The 20,336-nt window shown below is 41.2% G+C and overlaps 1 protein-coding gene across 2 annotated transcripts in view; it reads right to left on the bottom strand.

The window, feature by feature from the left end:
- The window catches only part of NDNF (neuron derived neurotrophic factor), a 35,257-nt gene extending 15,465 nt beyond the window's left edge, over positions 1-19,792 (bottom strand). Inside the window, exon 1 of one of the 2 annotated variants that reach the window (XM_081208118.1) lies at positions 19,305-19,792. Coding sequence is in view for 1 of the 2 variants with exons in the window: in XM_081208117.1 (XP_081064243.1) it covers positions 17,985-18,049 (65 nt within the window). In the remaining variant the exon portion in view is untranslated. Of the gene's footprint in view, positions 1-17,984; positions 18,065-19,304 lie in introns of those variants that run through there. The other variant, XM_081208117.1, reaches the window with a different exon arrangement.
- Between the last annotated feature and the right edge of the window lie 544 nt (positions 19,793-20,336).

The raw sequence follows: 20,336 nt of genomic DNA, 5'->3' as shown, positions 1-20,336 counted from the left end.
TGTTTTGCTGCTAAATTCTAGCACATTTTAAAAGAGTTGCTCTGTTTTCTATATATTTTCTCAAACATTTTATTTAATCTCCCAGAAAGGAAGAAGCAGAAAGATTACAAATTTTCTCCTTTATGGTTCCTACTAATAAAAGGAGTTTCAACATAACTGACTTAAAATCTCATTTTCCCTTGAGTTCCCTTTAGGTTACAGATAGACAAATCTTACAGCTTCCATTTTTGTCCTCCAGAAAAGAAAGCACATGTGAAAAAGTTTCAGAAATATGAAAAATTAAAAGTAGATTTTGCAGAAAAGATATGTGAATAGAATACTAAATTCCTGCCAGCTACTATTCATTGATTTTCTCTGAAAGTTCCTATAGGATTTCATTACAAACTATCCCCCCCCCTTAGGAGTAATGTAAGATCATGCATCAATTCCCCTATCTGCACACAGCTGGAGACCGAGAAAGAACTTCCCTGCTGAGTACCTAATAAAATGATCAAATACTATAATGTATCCTGTTATAATATACCATTGAGCACTCCCTATGTTTTGAATGTATTTTACGCAATTGTAATTAATTACAAAAAAAAATTATGTATGGAATAGAAAAAAGCTACATTTCTTTCTACACGGTAATTTAACTAAAATTTCAGAACAAATAGAACTAGAAGTGATTAAATTGTATTTAAATGGACACATATAAAACACCAAGAAAACATAAGCAGCTACAGTACCTAAAGCCTACAAATAAATAGCAAAAATGTTCAACAGCATTAAAACCATAAAACAGCATTTGTCAGCCCAAGGTAAAGGTAAAGGACCCCTGACAGTTAAGTCCAATCGCGAATGACTCTGGGGTTGCGGCACTCATCTCGCTTTATTGGCCGAGGGAGCCAATAGTCATGTGGCCAGCATGACTAAGCCGCTTCTGGCAAAAGCAGAGCAGCGCATGGAAACGGTTTTACCTTTCCGCCAGAGCGGTACCTCTTTATCTACTTGCATTTTGACGTGCTTTCAAACTGCTAGGTTGGCAGGAGCAGGGACCGAGCAATGGGAGCTCACCCCGTCACGGGGATTCGAACTGCTGACCTTCTGATCAGCAAGCCTTAGGCTCAGTGGTTTAGACCACAGCACCACCTGCATCCAAAGCCTTGCTAAAAAGGAAAGTTTTAACCTGGTGGTTAAAGGTCGTTACTGAAGATGCCTTTATAGGTTTGTTTAGGGTAGTTATTTCAATGCACAGGCAACAGCCCCCCCCCCCCATTTACGTGTGTTTCCCATGTGTGTGACCACGCATACGCACATTGCGCTGAACACAGATGTGAATTTTAAAATTGCAAAAACGGCCCGAGAAGAGCCCAGGACGGGCAAAAGGTGCCAAAACAGCGCCTAGCAATCCCGGGAGCCCTTGCATTGATGGTTGAGGCTTGTGGAGAGTCGGATTTTGAGCAATGAGGTTTGGAGGGAGTGATAATGGTGAAGTTTAGTAAATGTTGCTGGCTTTTTAAAGGGTTTTTCAAGAGTTTCCATAGTTTTTGGGATGTTTGCAGGATTTTCCTATGGTGTATCAAATCTACACAATTTCACATATGTGCGTGGTGCCTCCAAACATAACCTCCATGTAAATTGGCTGTAAGTTGCCTGTGCATTGAAAGTTGCTTCCAAGGAAATATGCTCTGAATTACAGAATCAATTAGCAACTACATTTCATATTCCAGGGTCAAAGGTCCGGAAGCAAACAATTCTCTAGACCTCGCCAAACAAATATGCACATATCAGATCTGAGTTTCTCCTATCCCAAATCCAACCTCACCAAATCAATGTCAGAGGAATTCCTAAAAGACACATTCAAACAGGACTGGGGAAAATATTGTTACAGTGCAAGATTAAGAAGTGTGCTGGCTGTATTTAGTCTGTATGCTGGCTTACTCAATCAAGTGTGCTGCTTTTATTTATTATATTAGCTCTAACCAAGCATCTCAGATTTCCTTAAATTTCTTCACCCTTTCACATCTTTCCTCATGAGGGTCTTTCAATTACAACACAATTTCTGTATAGGCTAAGTAGGCGGCTTCTGCACGCAGTGTTTCAACTGCAGTTCTTTCAAGGTATGTACCCTTCTGTTCATTTCTTGCCTGCTGTTTGATATGATGCAAGTCTTCACCTTTTTTAAAAAAATAATTTTTTATACAGTACAGTTCCTCTGCTAAATATTTGAAAGGGACAGTACATCATAGCTGCCATTATCACATGCAGATTAGGGGTGAAATCCTAACCCTGGGCTTGCTAGGATTGGTTTGATGTGGCAGATCTCTAGCTGAGTTGTATGTTTTCCTCATAGAGGAGTTTTCTTGTTTTGTACATATGTGAAATTAGGCCCCTTTTGCCCCAGTGCACATGACTTTACATTAACATAGAAGCATATTTGTCATTTTACTTCCCATTCACTCATTTTGGAGAGATCCTTCTGGAGCTCTTCACAAACCCTTTTTGTTTTAATTTTGTATAGTCCACTAACGTGGCTACTTCACTACTCGCCCCTAACTCTAGAACATTTATGAAATAAGTTGAGAAATACAAGTCCTTGGAGGACTCAATTTTTACACCCCTCAATTGGGAAAACAGTTTCCTGTTCCTTAATCCATAAAACCGCCTGTCTAATCCATAAAACAAACTGCTAAACTTTACTGAGGGGCTTTCTCAAAAGATTTTTCCAAGGCTAAGTACACAATTATTATTATGTGCATTTGATCAAATGAAAGGTTTTAAAAGTTTAGAAGCAAGCTGGAATTCTGGACAGGAAGCTGTAAGTGGCAACCATGTTACTGTGCTTTTTGATCTAATCTGAAGGCCCTTCTTTGGTGCTCCAGTTTGAGCCAGTCTAAACTTGTTTTGAACTAATCAGGGTATAATTTCACTTCACCTCCATCTGTCATTCTCTAGAACCAACCTAGCTATTAACTCTCTGAGATGTTATGGTTTCTAAACATTTCTTCTAATCATGTACAGAAAACAGTCTTATCTTGACCAAGAAATCATTTTTTGCAATGGTTTTTGTTTTTCAAAAATAATGTGTCTTGGCTATGCATAAAACGGTGCGATTAAGAGCTATCAAAATCAAATGATCAAAGGCTTTATACTTGCTTAGCTGCTTGTTCTCTGTTTATTTGTCCATGGCAGGGGAAAGGTTAGTCCTTTAGCTAGCTACTCGTGAAAAAAAGAAAGGGGGCATATAAACAGGCACATAGGTCAGCGTACCACAGATGAGTGACCATGACAACAATCTGGAAACCTTCAAATCCCCCAAACTTTTTAACGATGACTTTAAGAAAGAAGTACTAAAAGAAAACAATGTTTTGGCAGGGAGGGGGGTAATTAGTTCAAAGTTCAGGATCTTCATGCTTCTGGAGCTGTTGGGGGATTTGGAGGACATATGTAGAGACTAGGAGGTGGGAAGCCTGCTTGAGTTGCTTTCCTGTTCTTCATTATTATTTCCAGATTAAGTGGGGGTTGGAATGTACGTCAAGGGAATTCTATTTTTCAAAGGTAGAAGATAGACTGAGTTGTGTTGGGGGCCCAATTATCTGCTTCTGAGAAGCATCACGAGGCTTAGCAAAGGTTTCTCAACCATCCTTAGATGAACATTACTCATAAAGAGAAAGCACTATTACCGAAGGCATTGCACCAACAAGATGATAAAGAGGACACATATTTATTACTATTACTTTCCATGATTTTATCCAGAGGCCTTAAGCATGTCAATGGCATGTTTTCAGGTTTTTAAATATCATGCACTATATTATATAACTGATACCTTGCCAAGTAGGAATTATCTTTAGTCAAATGATTTTTCGGATTTACTTTAGAAATGTAATTAGAAAGGAATATGAGGAGACATGGGGCTCAATTAAGACATGGTGTAATCGCTGACCTCAGAGAATTTGCTTTTTACTTAAAGTAGAACGCATGAATTTATTATTGGTTCTGTTTGTCCTCAGAGCTACAAGGTACTTTTTTCTCATGGAAGAATTTGAAAGTTAAATTAAATTAAATACTATTCTGACCAAAGAGGAAGCAGTTGACACAGAAGTTTCATTAAAGACTATTAAAAACAAAAATAGAATTTTCCACTGACCTAACCATTTGTCAGAATTCCGTGTAATAAATGACATTTCAACACAGACTATGGGTTGAATCTAACATTTTAGTGGAGTTTATACAGTTCTAAGTGGGTTAAGGAGTGTATCTAATGCTGTCCATCTGTGAAAAGAATGGACTTCCACTTATGGGAAGGGATTTCATGTTCCTCTCTCCCCATTGCAGCCCCCTCCCATGCAACCCCAAAATATGCTCTGGGGGGCCTTCAATCCACAGAGCAGATTTTGAGGCTGCATGGAGGGCTACAGGAGAAAGACAGGAATGTGAAATTCCATTAACTGAGTGGAAGTCCATTTTGCTCATGCATGGACAGCTATGGATATATTGCTTAACACATTTATTCCCATGTACCGTATTTTTCGCTCTATAACACGCACCCGACCATAACACGCACGTAGTTTTTAGAGGAGGAAAATCCGTAGGCATGCCACCCGTAGGCATTCCCTCCATAACACGCACAGACATTTCCCCTTACTTTTTAGGAGGAAAAAAGTGAGTGTTATGGTGCAAAAAATACGGTAAATTCTGCCAAATTTGTCTTGATTATCTGTATCTATGTTACACAAATGTGTGCCAAGAAGTCGTGCTATAATTAATTAAGAGGAAACTTTTCTTGTTGTTTTAATGTAGTTCAGAGGCTTTGCCTCAAGTGGTACATAAATTTATTATGAGATCTTATTACCGTGTTATGAGATTTGTAAATTGAATAGATGAATGTGGATTAAGTGAATTGGCTGTATTGTTTACACAAAGAGCAGCATGGTTTCATTTTATGTTCTGTGCCAAAATAAAGGTGGAATGCGTTTCACCAACTTTTAATGCCCCGCAAAAATGAACCCACCCCTTTCAGCACCTGCTTATGAGGGGACCAGGCTAACCAGGCTGAAGCCCAATCACACTAGGATGCAAATCCAAATCTTATTTCAACTAAAACAGTCCAGGGCAATAAATCTAAATTGTGCATGTGCACAATTAGTAGAATGTAGCGGGTTTTCTACAACCATGGTTCCCCCCCCCTTTCTGATCAAATGAGTCTAAACTTACATGGCTTAAAATGGTTCCTACCATGTTTTAGGGTTATCCTTCTTTGGAGAGTCACTCATGGTTGCTCTTTACAGCCTGATGGTTTGTCTCAACAAAATGCAATCTAATTCCACAAAACTAGAGAGGTTTCTGCCTCCTTATACAAAGCTGAATGAAAAGGGGGCTCTGATTTCCAAGGAAGATCTCCTGGTTTTTACAATCCTATCACCACTGTAATTACATTCATCATTACATTCCATCCAAGGAGCTCATGCTGACATACATGGTTTTCTTCCTCCCAATTTAACCTAACAACAACCTTGTGAGGTAGGCTAAGCTAAGATACTTTGACTGCTCCAAGATGCAGCTATTCACGCACCACTTACATCTCCACCTGCTGGCAATTCCTAAGCATCGTAAGAATTCCACACCATGTATTTAAAACAGCAACTGGTGTGGGAGAAAGACTAATATTTGTGGGTACATGTCCTAACACAGGGACTTGGATTGTAAATGTGCCTTTCATAAAGAGATGGGTTTCTTCTGTTCATGGAAGGCTAGTGGATGATCCCAGGGACAGGGGTAAAAAGGTAAAGGGTAAAGGGACCCCTGACCATTAGGTCCAGTTGTGACCGACTCTGGGGTTGCGGCGCTCATCTCGCTTTACTGGCCGAGGGAGCCGGCGTACAGCTTCCGGGTCATGTGGCCAGCATGACTAAGCCGTTTCTGGTGAAGCAGAGCAGCGCATGGAAACGCCGTTTACCTTCCCACCAGAACGGTACCTATTTATCTACTTGCACTTTTACGTGCTTTTGAACTGCTAGGTTGGCAGGAGCAGGGACCGAGCAACGGGAGCTCACCCCGTCACGGGGATTTGAACCGCCGACCTTCTGATAGGCAAGTCCTAGGCTCTGTGGTTTAACTCACAGCGCCACGCGCACCCCTAAGGACAGGGGTGGAGGAGGTTAATTTTTGCTGACTGTCCCACTTCCTGCAGCCTCCTCATTGGTTGGATATTCAGAACTCTACCCACAGGATGTTCCAGCCAATGGAAGAAAACTCAGCATTATCACCACCTCAAGTCTGTAAACAGTTTAATTTGCATCAGGTTTCTAGATTTCAACAAGTCAATTTAGACAGTCTGGATGCAAACAGATTAGTGTATCTGAATTAAATAGGAAACAACAAAGCACTTTCATATTCATAACAGCATGGACATTTTGCAAAATGATTGCATAACTTAAGCCTCTATTCTAGTCTATAGTGACCTGAAACCCTGTTATTCTCAGTTATTAGAGTAGCTTATAGTGCAATACTAACTATGCCCTATTAAATTCAGTGGGGCTTACTCCCAGCTTGGTGGATTTAGAATTGAAGCTTTAGCTAATTTCAAGGGGTTTACTTGTAGCATGACTAACTAAAGTCCCACTGATTTCATTGGCCGTATTCTAAGCATTACTAAGTCTGGATCTAAACCATTCTGTTCAATTAAGGTACAGACCCTGACAATTGGAGTTTGTGGAAAGAGGAAAAAGGTTGTATTGAGTATTCAATTTTTGGCTTAATTCATAGTACTGCATTTATTTATTTATTTATTTATTTATTTATTTTTGTTGTTCATTATTATTATTTATTCTTATTGTTTTCCAAAATTTATAGGAATGCAATAATTTTCTCTTTAAATCAAATGCAAATGTAAATCAAGAAGAAGAATGCTAAATGTACATACCTGAGAACAGCTAGGCTAAGATAAAGCCGCTGAGAAGTTGGGGCTACTATGAATATCATCATTATAATGATGATGACTCGATGGCCCTTGTGGTCTCTTCCAACTCTGTGATTCTATGATGATGATGATGATCTGATAAAAAAAATGTTCCTAAACTGTTCTCAATGTTCTACTATTTAAAAATTCCAGATGGTTTAGAACACCATGCCTGTTCTTTTATTATATGACACAAAAGCGGCGGCCATACTCCCTGTTGCAGGGAAATTTCAAACATTGTTAGTTTACACAGCATGAGGAACATTCACCTATGATGTATGGCAGGGGCAGCTTAGCAGTGCAAACGGAATAGAACCTGCCTGCGTGTTTGTAAGTCTCATACTATGTGTCTGCCAGGAGCAAACAAGGGTAACCTAGAAATTGTATCCAACTCTATCACAAAGACTCAGGATAAATTATAACACAGTAAACGTGATTAAGAAGGCTATTCCTACATAGCTACCTCCTCATTTGTTTAGCTGTCTAAAAGCTTTTTTGCATAAAAAATACACAAGGCCAAACAGTCAAATTTAACTGAAAATGATAATCTATGGGACAGGCATTTCTTATCCATATTAATCTTATCAATAGCTCAGGTAGTTTAACCAAAACGACCTCATTATTATCACAAACTAACAGCAATCACAGCGCCCCTGTTCACTGTTCAGGAAGCCTAATCTATCTAATAACACACTACAGCTTTTCTTCTTCTTCATATTCATATTTGTTAGGAACAGCAGAACTTGGGAGAATGTTGACCAAAAACACTATTTTTGTTCATTTATGTTTCACTTATCTCTACTACTTATCACTACATCTTGTGTATTAAGGCCCTATCAGTTATTAGATTTTATTCACAATATGGTACGGTACTACGGTAATTCGATTAGGATAAACAGAGGTTACCACAATGCCCTTTAACTAGCAATTATCATCAATTAGCTGAATTTATTTTGAGTCCCCTGTGGGACACAGATAATCAAGGATGAGTGTGTAAGCTCCGTTAACAATTCTTCGTTAGCCATAGTGTATCCAAACACAACAAAATGAGATTCCCTGGGGAAGGAGGGCAACCTGGGTATTTTGAAACATACCATCAGCGGCTGTGTGCTCCACAGAGAAAGAAACCACACTGCCTCCAAACTGAGGCAGGAGGGAGAAAGATTAACGAGTCACACCATCTGGTAGGTGCCCAGCCATGGTCACCATCCAGGATCCATTTTCATGTAATAGCTTGTGGTTGGTGGGCACATTTTTCTAGCAACTCAGTTCTGCATGTTTATTCCCCCACAAACCTAGCAAACCTACTGTACTCCAAAAAGCTCCTTTTATTTTTCTTCAACACAAACCAAGCGCTTGCTGTTGATTACCAAACACAACTGTCCCAATCTGTACCCTACTTTGCCATCATAATGGCTTTTTTACCCCAGTTGCTCACTTGCTGTAACAATTTCATGGTAAGTACTGGCACCATTTTTTCTGTAAAAAAAGCACTGGTAATAATCCTTAGTAATAAACTCATCTGCACTTACTCATTATGGTGCATCAGGGCACTGTACTTCCTTGCACAATTGCATACTTTATGCACCTGTAGTTTGTGGTACAAGCCGGCATTTGTGTAAGAAGTTGAAAAAACTTCTGTGTAAGTTGAAAAAACTCTACCTAACAGAGTAAAAAAGCTATCTATCACCACCTTTTAGAAAAATTGAGGTGAAGTAGAAGTATCTAGATTCTTAGGAAACTTATCAATGGATAGCAAGGATTGCTGTGACCTCATTAATGAGGGATAAATAGTTAAGGATTAATAATAAATTGCTCCTGGAATTCAGCTTAAACTCAGGGAGAGACTGCCTCTTCATTGGCAAGCCAGAAGCTTCAACAAACCATACAAGTATTAAACTACCCATTGCTAATGTTTTGTTGTTGTTGTTGTTGTTTTGTACTAATGTTTGAGTACCTGAGTACATGACATTTATTTTGCCACACTTTTTAATCACTGCATTATTGTGCATGCCATTTCATTAAAAGGTAAAGGTAAAGGTACCCCTGCCCATACGGGCCAGTCTTGCCAGACTCTAGGGTTGTGCGCTCATCTCACTCTATAGGCCGGGAGTCAGCGCTGTCCGCAGAAACTTCCGGGTCATGTGGCCAGCGTGACAAGCTGCATCTGGCGAGCCAGCACAGCACACGGAATGCCGTTTACCTTCCCGCTGGTAAGCGGTCCCTATTTATCTACTTGCACCCGGAGGTGCTTTTGAACTGCTAGGTTGGCAGGCGCTGGGACCGAACGATGGATTCGAACCGCCGACCATGCGATCGGCAAGTCCTAGGCACTGAGGTTTTACCCACAGCGCCACCCGCATCCCATTTCATTAGCTGAATTAAATTGAGGCAAACCATTTACTCCAAGCGCAGGGCAAATTTATTAGTTTGTAGGACACAAGATGTTACAGTGCAAAATGGCAACGTAAAATTGAAAAACATATTCAAAGCTGTCATGTTCAATATAGAATAGTTGTACATAAGCCTGTTCTTATACAGTGTTAATCTTCTAGAGTATTATTATTATATTTATTTATATCCTGCCTTTTCCTCAGATAATATTTTTTTAGTTTAATTTTTTTAAATAATTTATGCAATAAATGTTAGGTTTTATTCTTTGTTGCCTTCTGTAAGGATGCAATATCTGAATTCCTCTGAAAGCAAGGCATCCCCATTCTTTGGTTTTGATTTCCTCCCCTGGGCAGTTCATCAATTTCAAGAGCAAATACTTCTCCCTGCAGTGAGATACCCCACTGAAGTTTTCTAAAATAATAAATCATCTTTTCTTGTTCCGTGCTACTTTCTAGTATCCTTTAGCTTACTTTGATTCCTGCCTATTACCAGAAACTAGGAGTTTAAAACTCATTAAATAGCTCTATCTGTGCATACAAAACATTCTCGTCTCAAAAAAATGCTGAAAGCAAGGAACTTCCTCCTATTCATTAAAATCTATTGGCAAAAGGTGAAAGCATCCCTTTTACTTCATCAAGACAAACGTGAAGCTTATGTGTTCTCTACACTATCAATCGCTGCTCCCGTAAATGTCCTCCAGATAATGTGGCAGGCATATTTTTCTCTTATGGCTGCAATCCTTAACTCACATTTATTCTGGTTCTATGCACATTACATTCAGAAAAAACTCCCACTGAGTTCAGTGGAGCTTTCTTCCACACTGTGTGCATACAGCTGTACTCCCAAAGCCAAACTACACGTGCCATTAAAACAAGGACTTCACTTATTCATTAGTCCTCTGTAGAATTCTTTGGGAGTTCAGGTGGCTCCACTACCTTCTGGGATTTACTGGAGTGTCTTAGTAGATAGTTATCTCCCACAGTGCCTTGTGCCCCCTGCAAATTTTGCTTATGCATTGAGATTACTTTCATGTCCATTTGACTCCTCTGATGTAAGTATTATGGATAGAAGAGGACCCTAATACATATTGTCAAAAATCACTTTTGCTTATCTCAAGTGCTCTATGAGATGTTTTGCCTCCCAGTTTCATTAAGAGCGAAAGTAATCAGACCCAACTATTCTTCCTTCTAGGTGTATGAAGGCCAAAGTACACATAACATTAGTCACATGTTTAAGCAAGCATGCTTAATCTGGCTGCCTTTATTTTGGTGGGAAAGCAGACATTGGGCCCTGGAATGTGTTCCTGACCTGGAATGTGTACCTGATGTCTCCTTCCTGGCTGGTTTTTGCCATCAAATACACTGTTTACTTCAAACAGCATCTATGAGAAAAAATAGCAGAGCGGCAGAATGCATTTTGAATATAAAAACTGGTGTGGGACCCCAATCTGAATCAGGATCGTATCCTGGATTTGGCCCTGAATCGCTTTTCCTCACTTATTCCACTCTTGGTAATAAGATGATACAGGCTAGACCCATTAAAATCAATGGGATTTGTTAATCATGGCTAACTTAAGTTCCATTGATTTCAATGTGTTTGCTTCATGATTAACAGTCAGCATCCTAACCATGTCCACTCAGAAGTAAGTCCTATTAAAAACTTACTGCCAGGCAAGTGGCATTAGGATGGTAGGCTACTTAAATGCAGAGCTTTATGAAACCTTTGACATCAATTACCCATGACAGTGTACAAGGCAGGTAAGTGTTAACTTAAGTGTAATACATGATAGGCTACATTGCAAAGTTCATCTAAACTTTTAGCGTTTTAAAAAACCAAGTAATAAAAATAATGCTCCTCAAGAGCAGGCTTGAACTTATATGTTCAACAGATAATGTATGAAAAGTATGAATTATTTCTACTTCTATATGTATCAGTAACCAATCCCATCAGCAATGACATAAAAGATAACATACAAAACAAATATAAACACATGTTTTTCAAAAAGTAGCTCCATAATAGTTTTCTGTTCATGAGATAAGTTAGAGCATACTGTTTCTATTACCTTTAGTTTTAAAACCACACACATAAAAGTTGCAAAAAGAGTGTGAACTGCTAAATATAAATTTGTTAATGAATAGATTAATTAGTAAATTCACCCTTAAAAAAAAAAAAAGCTGAGGAACGGCATGATAAATTCCTGCTTAGTAACCAAATTAAATTCAGCATCCACCAAAGTGGCAAAATTCAAGGAGAATGCTGAAAATAGCCCCTTGAAAAAGGTGGCAGAAACTTTTTTAATCTTTAAAAACTAGTGCAAAAGCTTAATGGCTCAAAATGAATGCACAGTCAAACAAGGCATGCTTTCCCCTTAAAAAACTCTACTGTAACAGAAGCTAGGGCCCAGATGTTCTGTGGTTAAAGCTGTCGCTTCATTGCATGAAGGCACCGCAGGAGTGAAACATAGCCCTAGCATTCCTTCATCTAAAATTCATTTTTTGGCTTGTTTTTCTAACAGTTTCTTAAACTGACAAGCGAAGCCTAAAAGTTTGTCTTTTATATCATCATGAAGTGTATCCTTTTACAAAATAAGATTTCTGATGATGTGTTTATTCACTATTTTTCATAACATATTTGACACATTAAAAAAAATGTAGGGGGTAGAGAATAGAGCTTTCAGAAGTCAAGGGTAAATGCTTCGACACCTTTCACATTCAAGAAGCTTCCGTGTCCAGGATCCAAACATGTTTTGCAGGGATCATGTTTAATATAACTTGTAACCGTAAGAATGTGGCAGCTTGTCCGATTGTATTTTTAAAGACAAGACTGAAAGCGTACTCTTCTATTGTCTCCCTAGACAGACGGATGCCAACAGTAACAACAACAATATCTAAAACTATATTTGATTCAGAGATATTCATCAGCCTACGGAAGATTTCCAGGGTGCCTCTAAAGTTGCCTAACAAATAAATCCAAACGTATATGTAAACTTGCCCCTTTAAATTAATGAATTTCTGTTTCCAACCACCAGACTAAAAAACCTCTGTTAACTCAACATTATTTGGAATTACTTTTAATTTAAATTTTTCACAACCTAATTTTCCAAATTAAATATTAACTTTTCAATGGTAATGCCAAGAACAACAAAAATTAGGTACTAAAATTAATTAGCAATGTCAAGTTGCCAACACCAAATCCTGAGATACACTACCGTATATAGTGCTTACATTCAAAATTGCTCTTTTCTAGTCAGTTTTCTGCATGGAACAATGTTCAAGTGTCTCCAGACACACAGTGATATGGATAAACATAATGTACATACCAAGAGTATACATAGACATACCAATCAGCAATATTATCATTATGGCAACATTTTTGGAGCCATTGTCATCAGAGGAATCGCACGCTAAACTTATCCGTGTATTATGGCAAGAATGGGCATGTTCAGAACTGGAGAAAAGCAACCAAGAAAATGCTTGCCCTAAATGATGAGCAACCCATTTCACAATGCAGTTGACACAAAGCACTAGAATTTAACCCCCTTTCGATCCTGTTCATAATCAATAGAATTTACAGAAGTTTAAATTCCCACATTCCAGTTTAACTGTGTCTGGTCATTATTATCAAAGCAGCATACAATAAGAAAAACAAAGGAAGAGATATAGATTCTAAAAACAATAAAACCTTTCCTACTATTATCATGAGATAAATTATGTGTTTCCAAGTGGTTTGGGTACTAACAGTTTGCTCTTATGTTTGTATGCTCCAGTAATAACATGTTGAGGCTGAACAAGAGCTATACCAATGCATCACAAAAATAATGTTATGCAATTGGCTTGGCAGGCAAATAGGCCTGCGTAAAATTTTAGGATGCATTTGACCTGGAGCCCTCAATGTGACCTCCATGAGCGCTGCAGCAACCTCATACATAATACTTAACACTCAACTAAGGTTTCCCTGTCCCTACCAATTTCTATTTTATTTTACAAATACTAGGTTTAGTGGGTTTGGTTCAGGGTGTATCCTTCTTTTTTTGTCTGTTTTATTTCTTGTGTGGTATGTGCAGGTGTTTTGCTTTTGCATTTTTGGAGGAGGCATGGTTCTGAGCATCCCCAGTTTTTCTTCTGCGAAACTGGCATGCTGTGGTACATACAACAGTTGCTTAGATTTCCAGCTGTGTCCCCAGGTGCCCAAAAGCTGGAGAGCTCTGATCTACACCCCCACATTGGGTCATACCAGAGTTGTAGCTCTGCGCCTTCGAACTGCCAAGCAGGGCTTACTTGTATGTAATTCTTCTTGAGTTATTTCACCAGCTCCTATTGAAAGTTGTACCTTTTCACAAGCACAATAGCATTTAGAATAGTGTTCAAAGGTCCATAGATTCTAGACCCTAAATTTGCCAAGTGCATGTCTGAACAACGAACAAGCATGCAAAAAGCACCTCTGGGGAACATGTGAAAAATTTGTTTGCACAAAAGGTCATTGTCAGCTGTACTGGCATGCAACAGACATAATGGCCATGTCCTGGATTAAAAACCTGTGTTTTTGTTTTTCCGGAAATGTAAGTGGCATAATTTAACTCAACTTCAATTTGGGACATTTTCTAATATAGTATATGCCTTATGTTGAATCAGCCCATTGGCCCATCTAGCCCAGTACTCATTACAGTGGTACCTCAGGCTACAGATGCTTCAAGTTACAGACGCTTCAGGTTACAGACTCCGCTAACCCAGAAATAGTACCTCGGGTAAAGAACTTTGCTTCAGGATGAGAATAGAAAGGCGGCAGCGCAGCAGCAGGCCCCATTAGCTAAAGTGGTACCTCAGGTTAAGAACAGTTTCAGGTTAAGAACGGACCTCCAGAATTAATTAAGTTCTTAACCCCAGGTACCACTGTACACTGACCAGCATCAGCTCCCCAAAGTTTCAGACGGGTGTCCTTCAGAGCCCTATTTACAGAAGTCAAGGACTGAACCTTAGGTCTTGTACATGCTAAAAAATGAGCTACAGCTGATAGCCCAGGAGTTATGCTGATTAGCCACTATACCTTCAACAGATGTTGTGGGACAGATTTACATCAAACCCTCATTAAATCGAAAGTAATATGGTGCATGATGCACCAGGGCAATCAAACCCTGAGGTCCATAGGGCAGAAATGCTTATCGGACTTGTTTGTTGTGTCTTGAGTTTCATTTATATCGTAATAGCTACTTACTGCATTCATCTGACTCGTGTCAGGTTTTTAAAGCATGTACACATAATTAGCTGTGCATCTTAAACAAGTTTACAGAACACCAACTTCAAGAACTGTGTGTCTGAGACTCATATCTGACTAGCTGGGAGTATTAAGAGAGAATGCAGCTCTGAGTGTGTTTAGAATCGCCTAGACACATAGTGTTATATATATAGAATAGCTGAGAGGTTTAAGATATACAAAAGGGGGAACTTCATTCAACATCATGTTGCTTGTGTGCACTCGGAGCATCTGTTACATAGCACCTAAGTCATTAAATGCTACTTCTGTGCTGCCATAAAGCTCTGGGGGGTTTTTGTGTGTGTGTTTTTAAACTCCTGTCATCTACAAACTAACATCTGCCTAACATGCATGTGACAAATTTAAACCCTCAAATTAGAAAAATATGTCTTATTATGTTGTATGCTTTACTAAGTGTACTTTTTACCCCAAACCAGTGATGAAAACACTACAGCCATCATGTTCTTCACAGAAAGCTGACATATCTATAGATGATGCCAACTATTTTCTCATATATATTTTGGAATTTGTTCAGTGTGAGAAACCATTATCTTTTGAAATATCAGAATGTCAGAATTAAGGAAAAATTGGTACGCCTCAGTATTTTAAAAACAACAGGACATACAGAAACAAAAATCTGCAAATGGTATTTCCCGTTTTAAGTTTCTGTTGGTTTTGAAATCAAAACACAAAGCAGAAAAGAGTAGCAAACATGTGCCAGCTTTTAACAATCTTACTTGCTTTGCAATCACAGAAAAACCTAGTAAGTTTCAAATCTATAAACCAGCTGTTTAACGTGTATATTTCACATCTATCTTAAGTAGACAAGAGGAGAGGAGTTAATCTTGTCAACTCTTCTGTAACTTGAATTTTTTTATTCTTTCCTATTCTGAAAATTGCTTTCCTCTTACACTGGACACACTGGTTCAAAATACTGCCTCCTCATACAATAAGAGCCTGGTAAAATCAATTCTTAGTCATTTTTACACACGGGGGGGGGGCAGTGGGGAGGGGGGAAGAGATTAGGTTTCTCCCAGTACATGAAAAGGCTGGTAGGAACTACAAATGGTAGAGTTCAATACACTACCACAAGGTGAAGTTGAGGAGGATTCCTACAGAAATTAGTGGGTGTAGGTGTAAAAGATGGAAGCAATAATCAAAAATGTTTTTGGGGGGGGCTGGACCCAGGATCCCTGATATGTCCAGATCCAGGTCCCATGAACACCTTTGAGAAAGTTGTACTTCATATTCAGCAAGGCTTGAAATGTTTCTACACCATGTACTCCAAAAGCTATTCTTTGGATGTAAAACGTTGTGTCATATACGGTCATAAACAGACTAAGAATTATTTATATTGTTGTTTGTTTATTTATTCAATTTATCTCCCACCCTTCTTCCTCAAGGAGTCCAGGGAGGCAATTACCATATACTTTATATATTTTATAGCATCCATCATTTTGACTAAGCACATCACTGAAAAGTTATTTTATGTAGTGCAAAGATCAAACTGGCAACCCAATCCTATATATGTTTATTCAGAATGGATCGTAGGATTGCAGCCTAAAACCTATGCAGACTTACATGGGAAGGAAGCACAACATCAACATACTTCTGAGTAGACATGCACTGGACTGAGCAAGACATGTGAAGATGATGTATACATAAAATCATCTATATGAGATAAAGAATCTGATACTATCAGCCTGCTGCAAATTTTTATTGCAGGTTCCCCACCAAGTTAAATTTCTGAAAATGTGAAACAACTCAGGAGAGATTAGTTTCATTAGATCTGAAATCTGTGGCACATAGCTGGATGTATGTACTAGTGAATCAGGTCCCTGGTGGAGATTCTCTGACTTGATCCCATTAGTATTACAACCCCTTTGTCTGGGGACTGACTCATAAACAAGCAAGTTCTGTACTGAGCAGAAATTATGCCATTTTGGTCCCGCCTTCCTTCTTACTGAGCATCTCAACAAAGCACAGTAAACAAATCATACAAGAGCTGTGATTTTGCAGGATCATTTCAAATGACTGTCTCATTTGTAAACATATACTTTACTCGCAGTTGCCACATGCTACTATATACTTTACTTTTGGGGGATTTTTTTTTTAAAAAAAATGGCATCGCAGGGAAGTGGCGATACCAAGAAGGGTCCCTTGACTCAATAGTCAGCTCCCTTTTTCCAGGGTGACCCACAGTGGTTGATTCAAAAGCAGCATTCTCTTTCTGTGGCATTGGCAAGGATATTGCATTTATATATAACAATAAGCTAACCAGCTTGAGGAAGGCATAATACTTTCCCACAGGAGTGTTAAATGGGTCCAGAACAAATAAACTTGTGGTGAGGGCTTTTTTTTTAGAGCAGGGATACCCTTCAATTATATGCTCTTTGAATGATAAAAAGCTGTATCTGTAAGTGATTAAGAGTTACTTTATAGTCACAGTTTCAGCTCTGTTGAAATAAATGTGTAATACAAGCCACACATATTTCATATCCATTCCACCCAGTAACATCTTTCTTGTTTTGTTCCTTTAATTGCTGTGAACTGCCAGACCCCATTGCTAGACTAATCCACTGAATTTTCCAAAAGGTGCAGTAATAAAAACAAATAAAACCATCTGGAAACACACATTTGTTTCGCTAGAATATTTTGTTAAAAATATTACTAGTTTTAGAGACTTGTGAAGAGTTTAAAAGAAACTTGCTAAGAATAATATAACATCGATCATGAGCAGTTCTTAAAGAAGGAAATCGTTCAATTACTCCCTCCCCTTTCTGATCCTCTAAACTCATCTCTAACTCCAATTGTCACTACAAAATAAAAAATAATAAAATTCCTTCCAGTAGCACCTTAGAGACCAACTAAGTTTGTTATTGGTATGAACTTTCGTGTGCATGCACACTTCTTCAGATACACTGAAACAGAAGTCACCAATTGTCACTGAAACTGGAAAAGGAAACCAAATCAATGAAGTCAATTAGGATCTTTAAGTCCTTGCAAACAACAGTTTAAACTTCAGCTAGAAAGAGCTTGCTTGAGTTTTGCTTCGGTGAAAATGTGGTGGTGATGTGGGTGGAGACAAATGCCAGAGCCCCATATCCTGCAAGTGGTTAAGCTGCAGGAAAACTTTGGAAGAGACTACAGGATCACAAGCTGGAAGAGGGAGAAAAGAAGCTATTTTTAAGTAATAGGCAGCCTCTGGGTTATTTCCAGACTTCCTCCTTTTCCTGGTCTCCCTCAGCCTCTCCCACAATTACCGTCTTCCAGAAGATCACAAGGAGAGGTTTCAGGGGTGCTGCGGCAGCAGGTAGAATAACCTAATGCTCCTTCTTTGGAGTAATGAGAGGGTCCATAACTTTGGACAGAAGGGGAGGAAAAGAGAAGGGGAACCCACGTAAGAGCCAAACTGTCATGCCATGCGAGAACAGACTTCCAACAGGAGCGCTCCTGAAAACTCATCGCGGGTGGGGAACTTCTCCTGACGCGGTTCCGCCAGCCAGGGGAGCTTTGCTCAGCCCCTCAGACGCTGCCCCTTTGGAGGGGCGACGGGGGCGAAAGGAAACCTGGTATGCAAGTCTTGTGAAGCTGCGCCGCTCCCCCGCCCTCACCCCGGCGCAAAAAAGGAAAAGAAAGAAAGTTGGCTTGATCTCAGGTTCATGCCTCTCTTTCCGCTCCAACAGCACGAAGAACCCTTCCCAAAGTAAAGAGGATAATGGGAAGATCAGACACGGGATGAAGCAGACTGGCAGCAGGCAGATTTGCCTCATCAGATGACGAGAGAGAGAGAGAGAGAGAGAGAGAGAGAGAGAGAGAGAGAGAGAGAGAGAGAGAGAGAGAGACGGGGGTGCAGAATAGTATTTGGCCAACCTGAACTTTGAAAAATCAAGGTCAAAACGCCCAGATTTTAATGGCTGGGATTGCCTTAGACATTCTTCACCTCAGATTCAGCGCGCGTGCGTGTGTGAACCAACGATCAACTCTGCTAACTGTCCCAACATTTAATATCACCATTTTAATCAATCCGGCATGAGGAGTTCTCTCGATCACTTTCATAGCAGCTACTAACTTGCATCGGATCTTGCGTTGAAATTGGGGCTCTGGGCTGTGTGTGTGTGTTAAATAGGAGAGCTGGATTTAAAAGGTGCCGAGAGGTAACTAATCCGCTTTAACTGATCTGACATCAGACAGCAAAGCAGATTCGAGGCTACTGCGCTCCAAGCATCTCTCCCCCACCTCCCGCGCGCTTTTTTCTCTGGTACGAATGCTCGACCTGGGTGCATTTTAGAGCCAAGGAGTTGGACTGTCTGGCTCCACAAACAGGTGGAGAGGGAAGTGAAGACGGGGCGGGGAAGGCAGCTTTCCAAGAGCCAGCCTGTCCCAGGATCTCTCGCAGAGGGCGCTGGATCGTAAGGCTGGGCTTGCGCGCGCAGCCTCTCCGCGAAAGAGCCCCGGGCGGCGCACAGCTGAGCTCGGCTTGTGTGGGGCAGGCTGCCCTTACCCGCTGCTCTCCTCTCTCCGAGTGTCCCCCCTCAAGTGTCCGTAGCCCGCCATCCCCCAAACCTGCTCTGCTCCCACTTAGGCTGCTCCTGTCTGAGCTCCTCAGCCCGGCGAGAGCCGAGAGCCCAGGGCGCCCCTCCATGGTGCGAAGCAGCCTCAAGCAGCGCAACGCGGAAAGCCGCGCGCGCCAACCTCTCCGCTCTCGGCTTCTGCTTACCTGAACGGCCAGCCTTGATTGGCCCGCGCCGACTTTGCTCCAAGTTCTTCGCGCGCGCTTCTGAGGCGAAGAGGCGAGGCGGGCTCTGAGGAGAACCGAGCGCGACCGGGGCTCCTCGTTGCCCGCGAAAGAGCGCGAGGAGAGGGATTTAAACTTCCCTCGAAGTCGCAGTGCTAAGAGTTCCTTCGTCCGTTCCCTTTTCCCGTTTTTCAGCGGGAAGGAGAACGGCAGGCAAAGCCCGGGCAGGTCCTTCCCATTCTTCAGGAGGAGGAGAGGAGACCAAGTCAAGAGGGGCGAGAGGCGAAATTGCCTGGCTGGAGGCTCCCTTCGCTTCTCGCACAGTTGTCTTTCTCGCGCAATGTTTTAAAAAGGAGCGAACAGCCCAGCGCCGAGAAGCTGAGGGGGATGGTGCCTGTGTGCGACTCCCTCGCTGCCTGCCCGCCTGAGTTAGGAGTGTGTTGTTCGCGCTGAATGTCACTTGAGTGCAGCCTGGGAGAGCCGCTCCCCCCATACACCCCGCCCGCTACTTTCCCTCCCTGGCCCTGCCGCCGCCGCCACACACGCGCTCTCGCGCACACACAGCGCGCGCGGGGCCACCAAGCACCAACCAGGCGCCTGGGCAACGCCAGGCAAAAGCCTATCGCGCGGCCGCCTCCCCTCCCCTCCTTCCCTAAGCCTCGCCGATTGTCCCGGAGGGAGCGCACGCGGCAGCCCACCCCTCGCGCGCGCGCTCGCTCGCTCGCTCCTCGGCGGGCTTTGCCCTCAGCCGGGGGAAAGCGGGCAGGCGGCGCAAGCGGCGGAGGGGATTCGTGATTCCTTCTCGTCTGCTGCCTGGGCTTAAACTCTCTCGGGGACGACGGTTCCCTCAGAACTGGAGAGTGGCCGGAGTCACACAGGCTGAGGCAGGTGCGGCAGAGACACACAGCCACAACCGGTCCCACACAACTCGGGGGCAGAACTTGAAAGCTGCCCTAGAGAGAAACAGGCCATTAGTCACAGGACGGCCTGCTGAGGGCAGCAGTAGCAGCAGCA

Source organism: Podarcis bocagei (genome assembly GCF_964188305.1).
Source record: "Podarcis bocagei genome assembly, chromosome: 9".
Lineage (NCBI taxonomy): Eukaryota > Metazoa > Chordata > Lepidosauria > Squamata > Lacertidae > Podarcis > Podarcis bocagei.
Note: the sequence above shows the minus strand (reverse complement) of the source record. Positions and strands in the feature narration are given on the sequence as shown.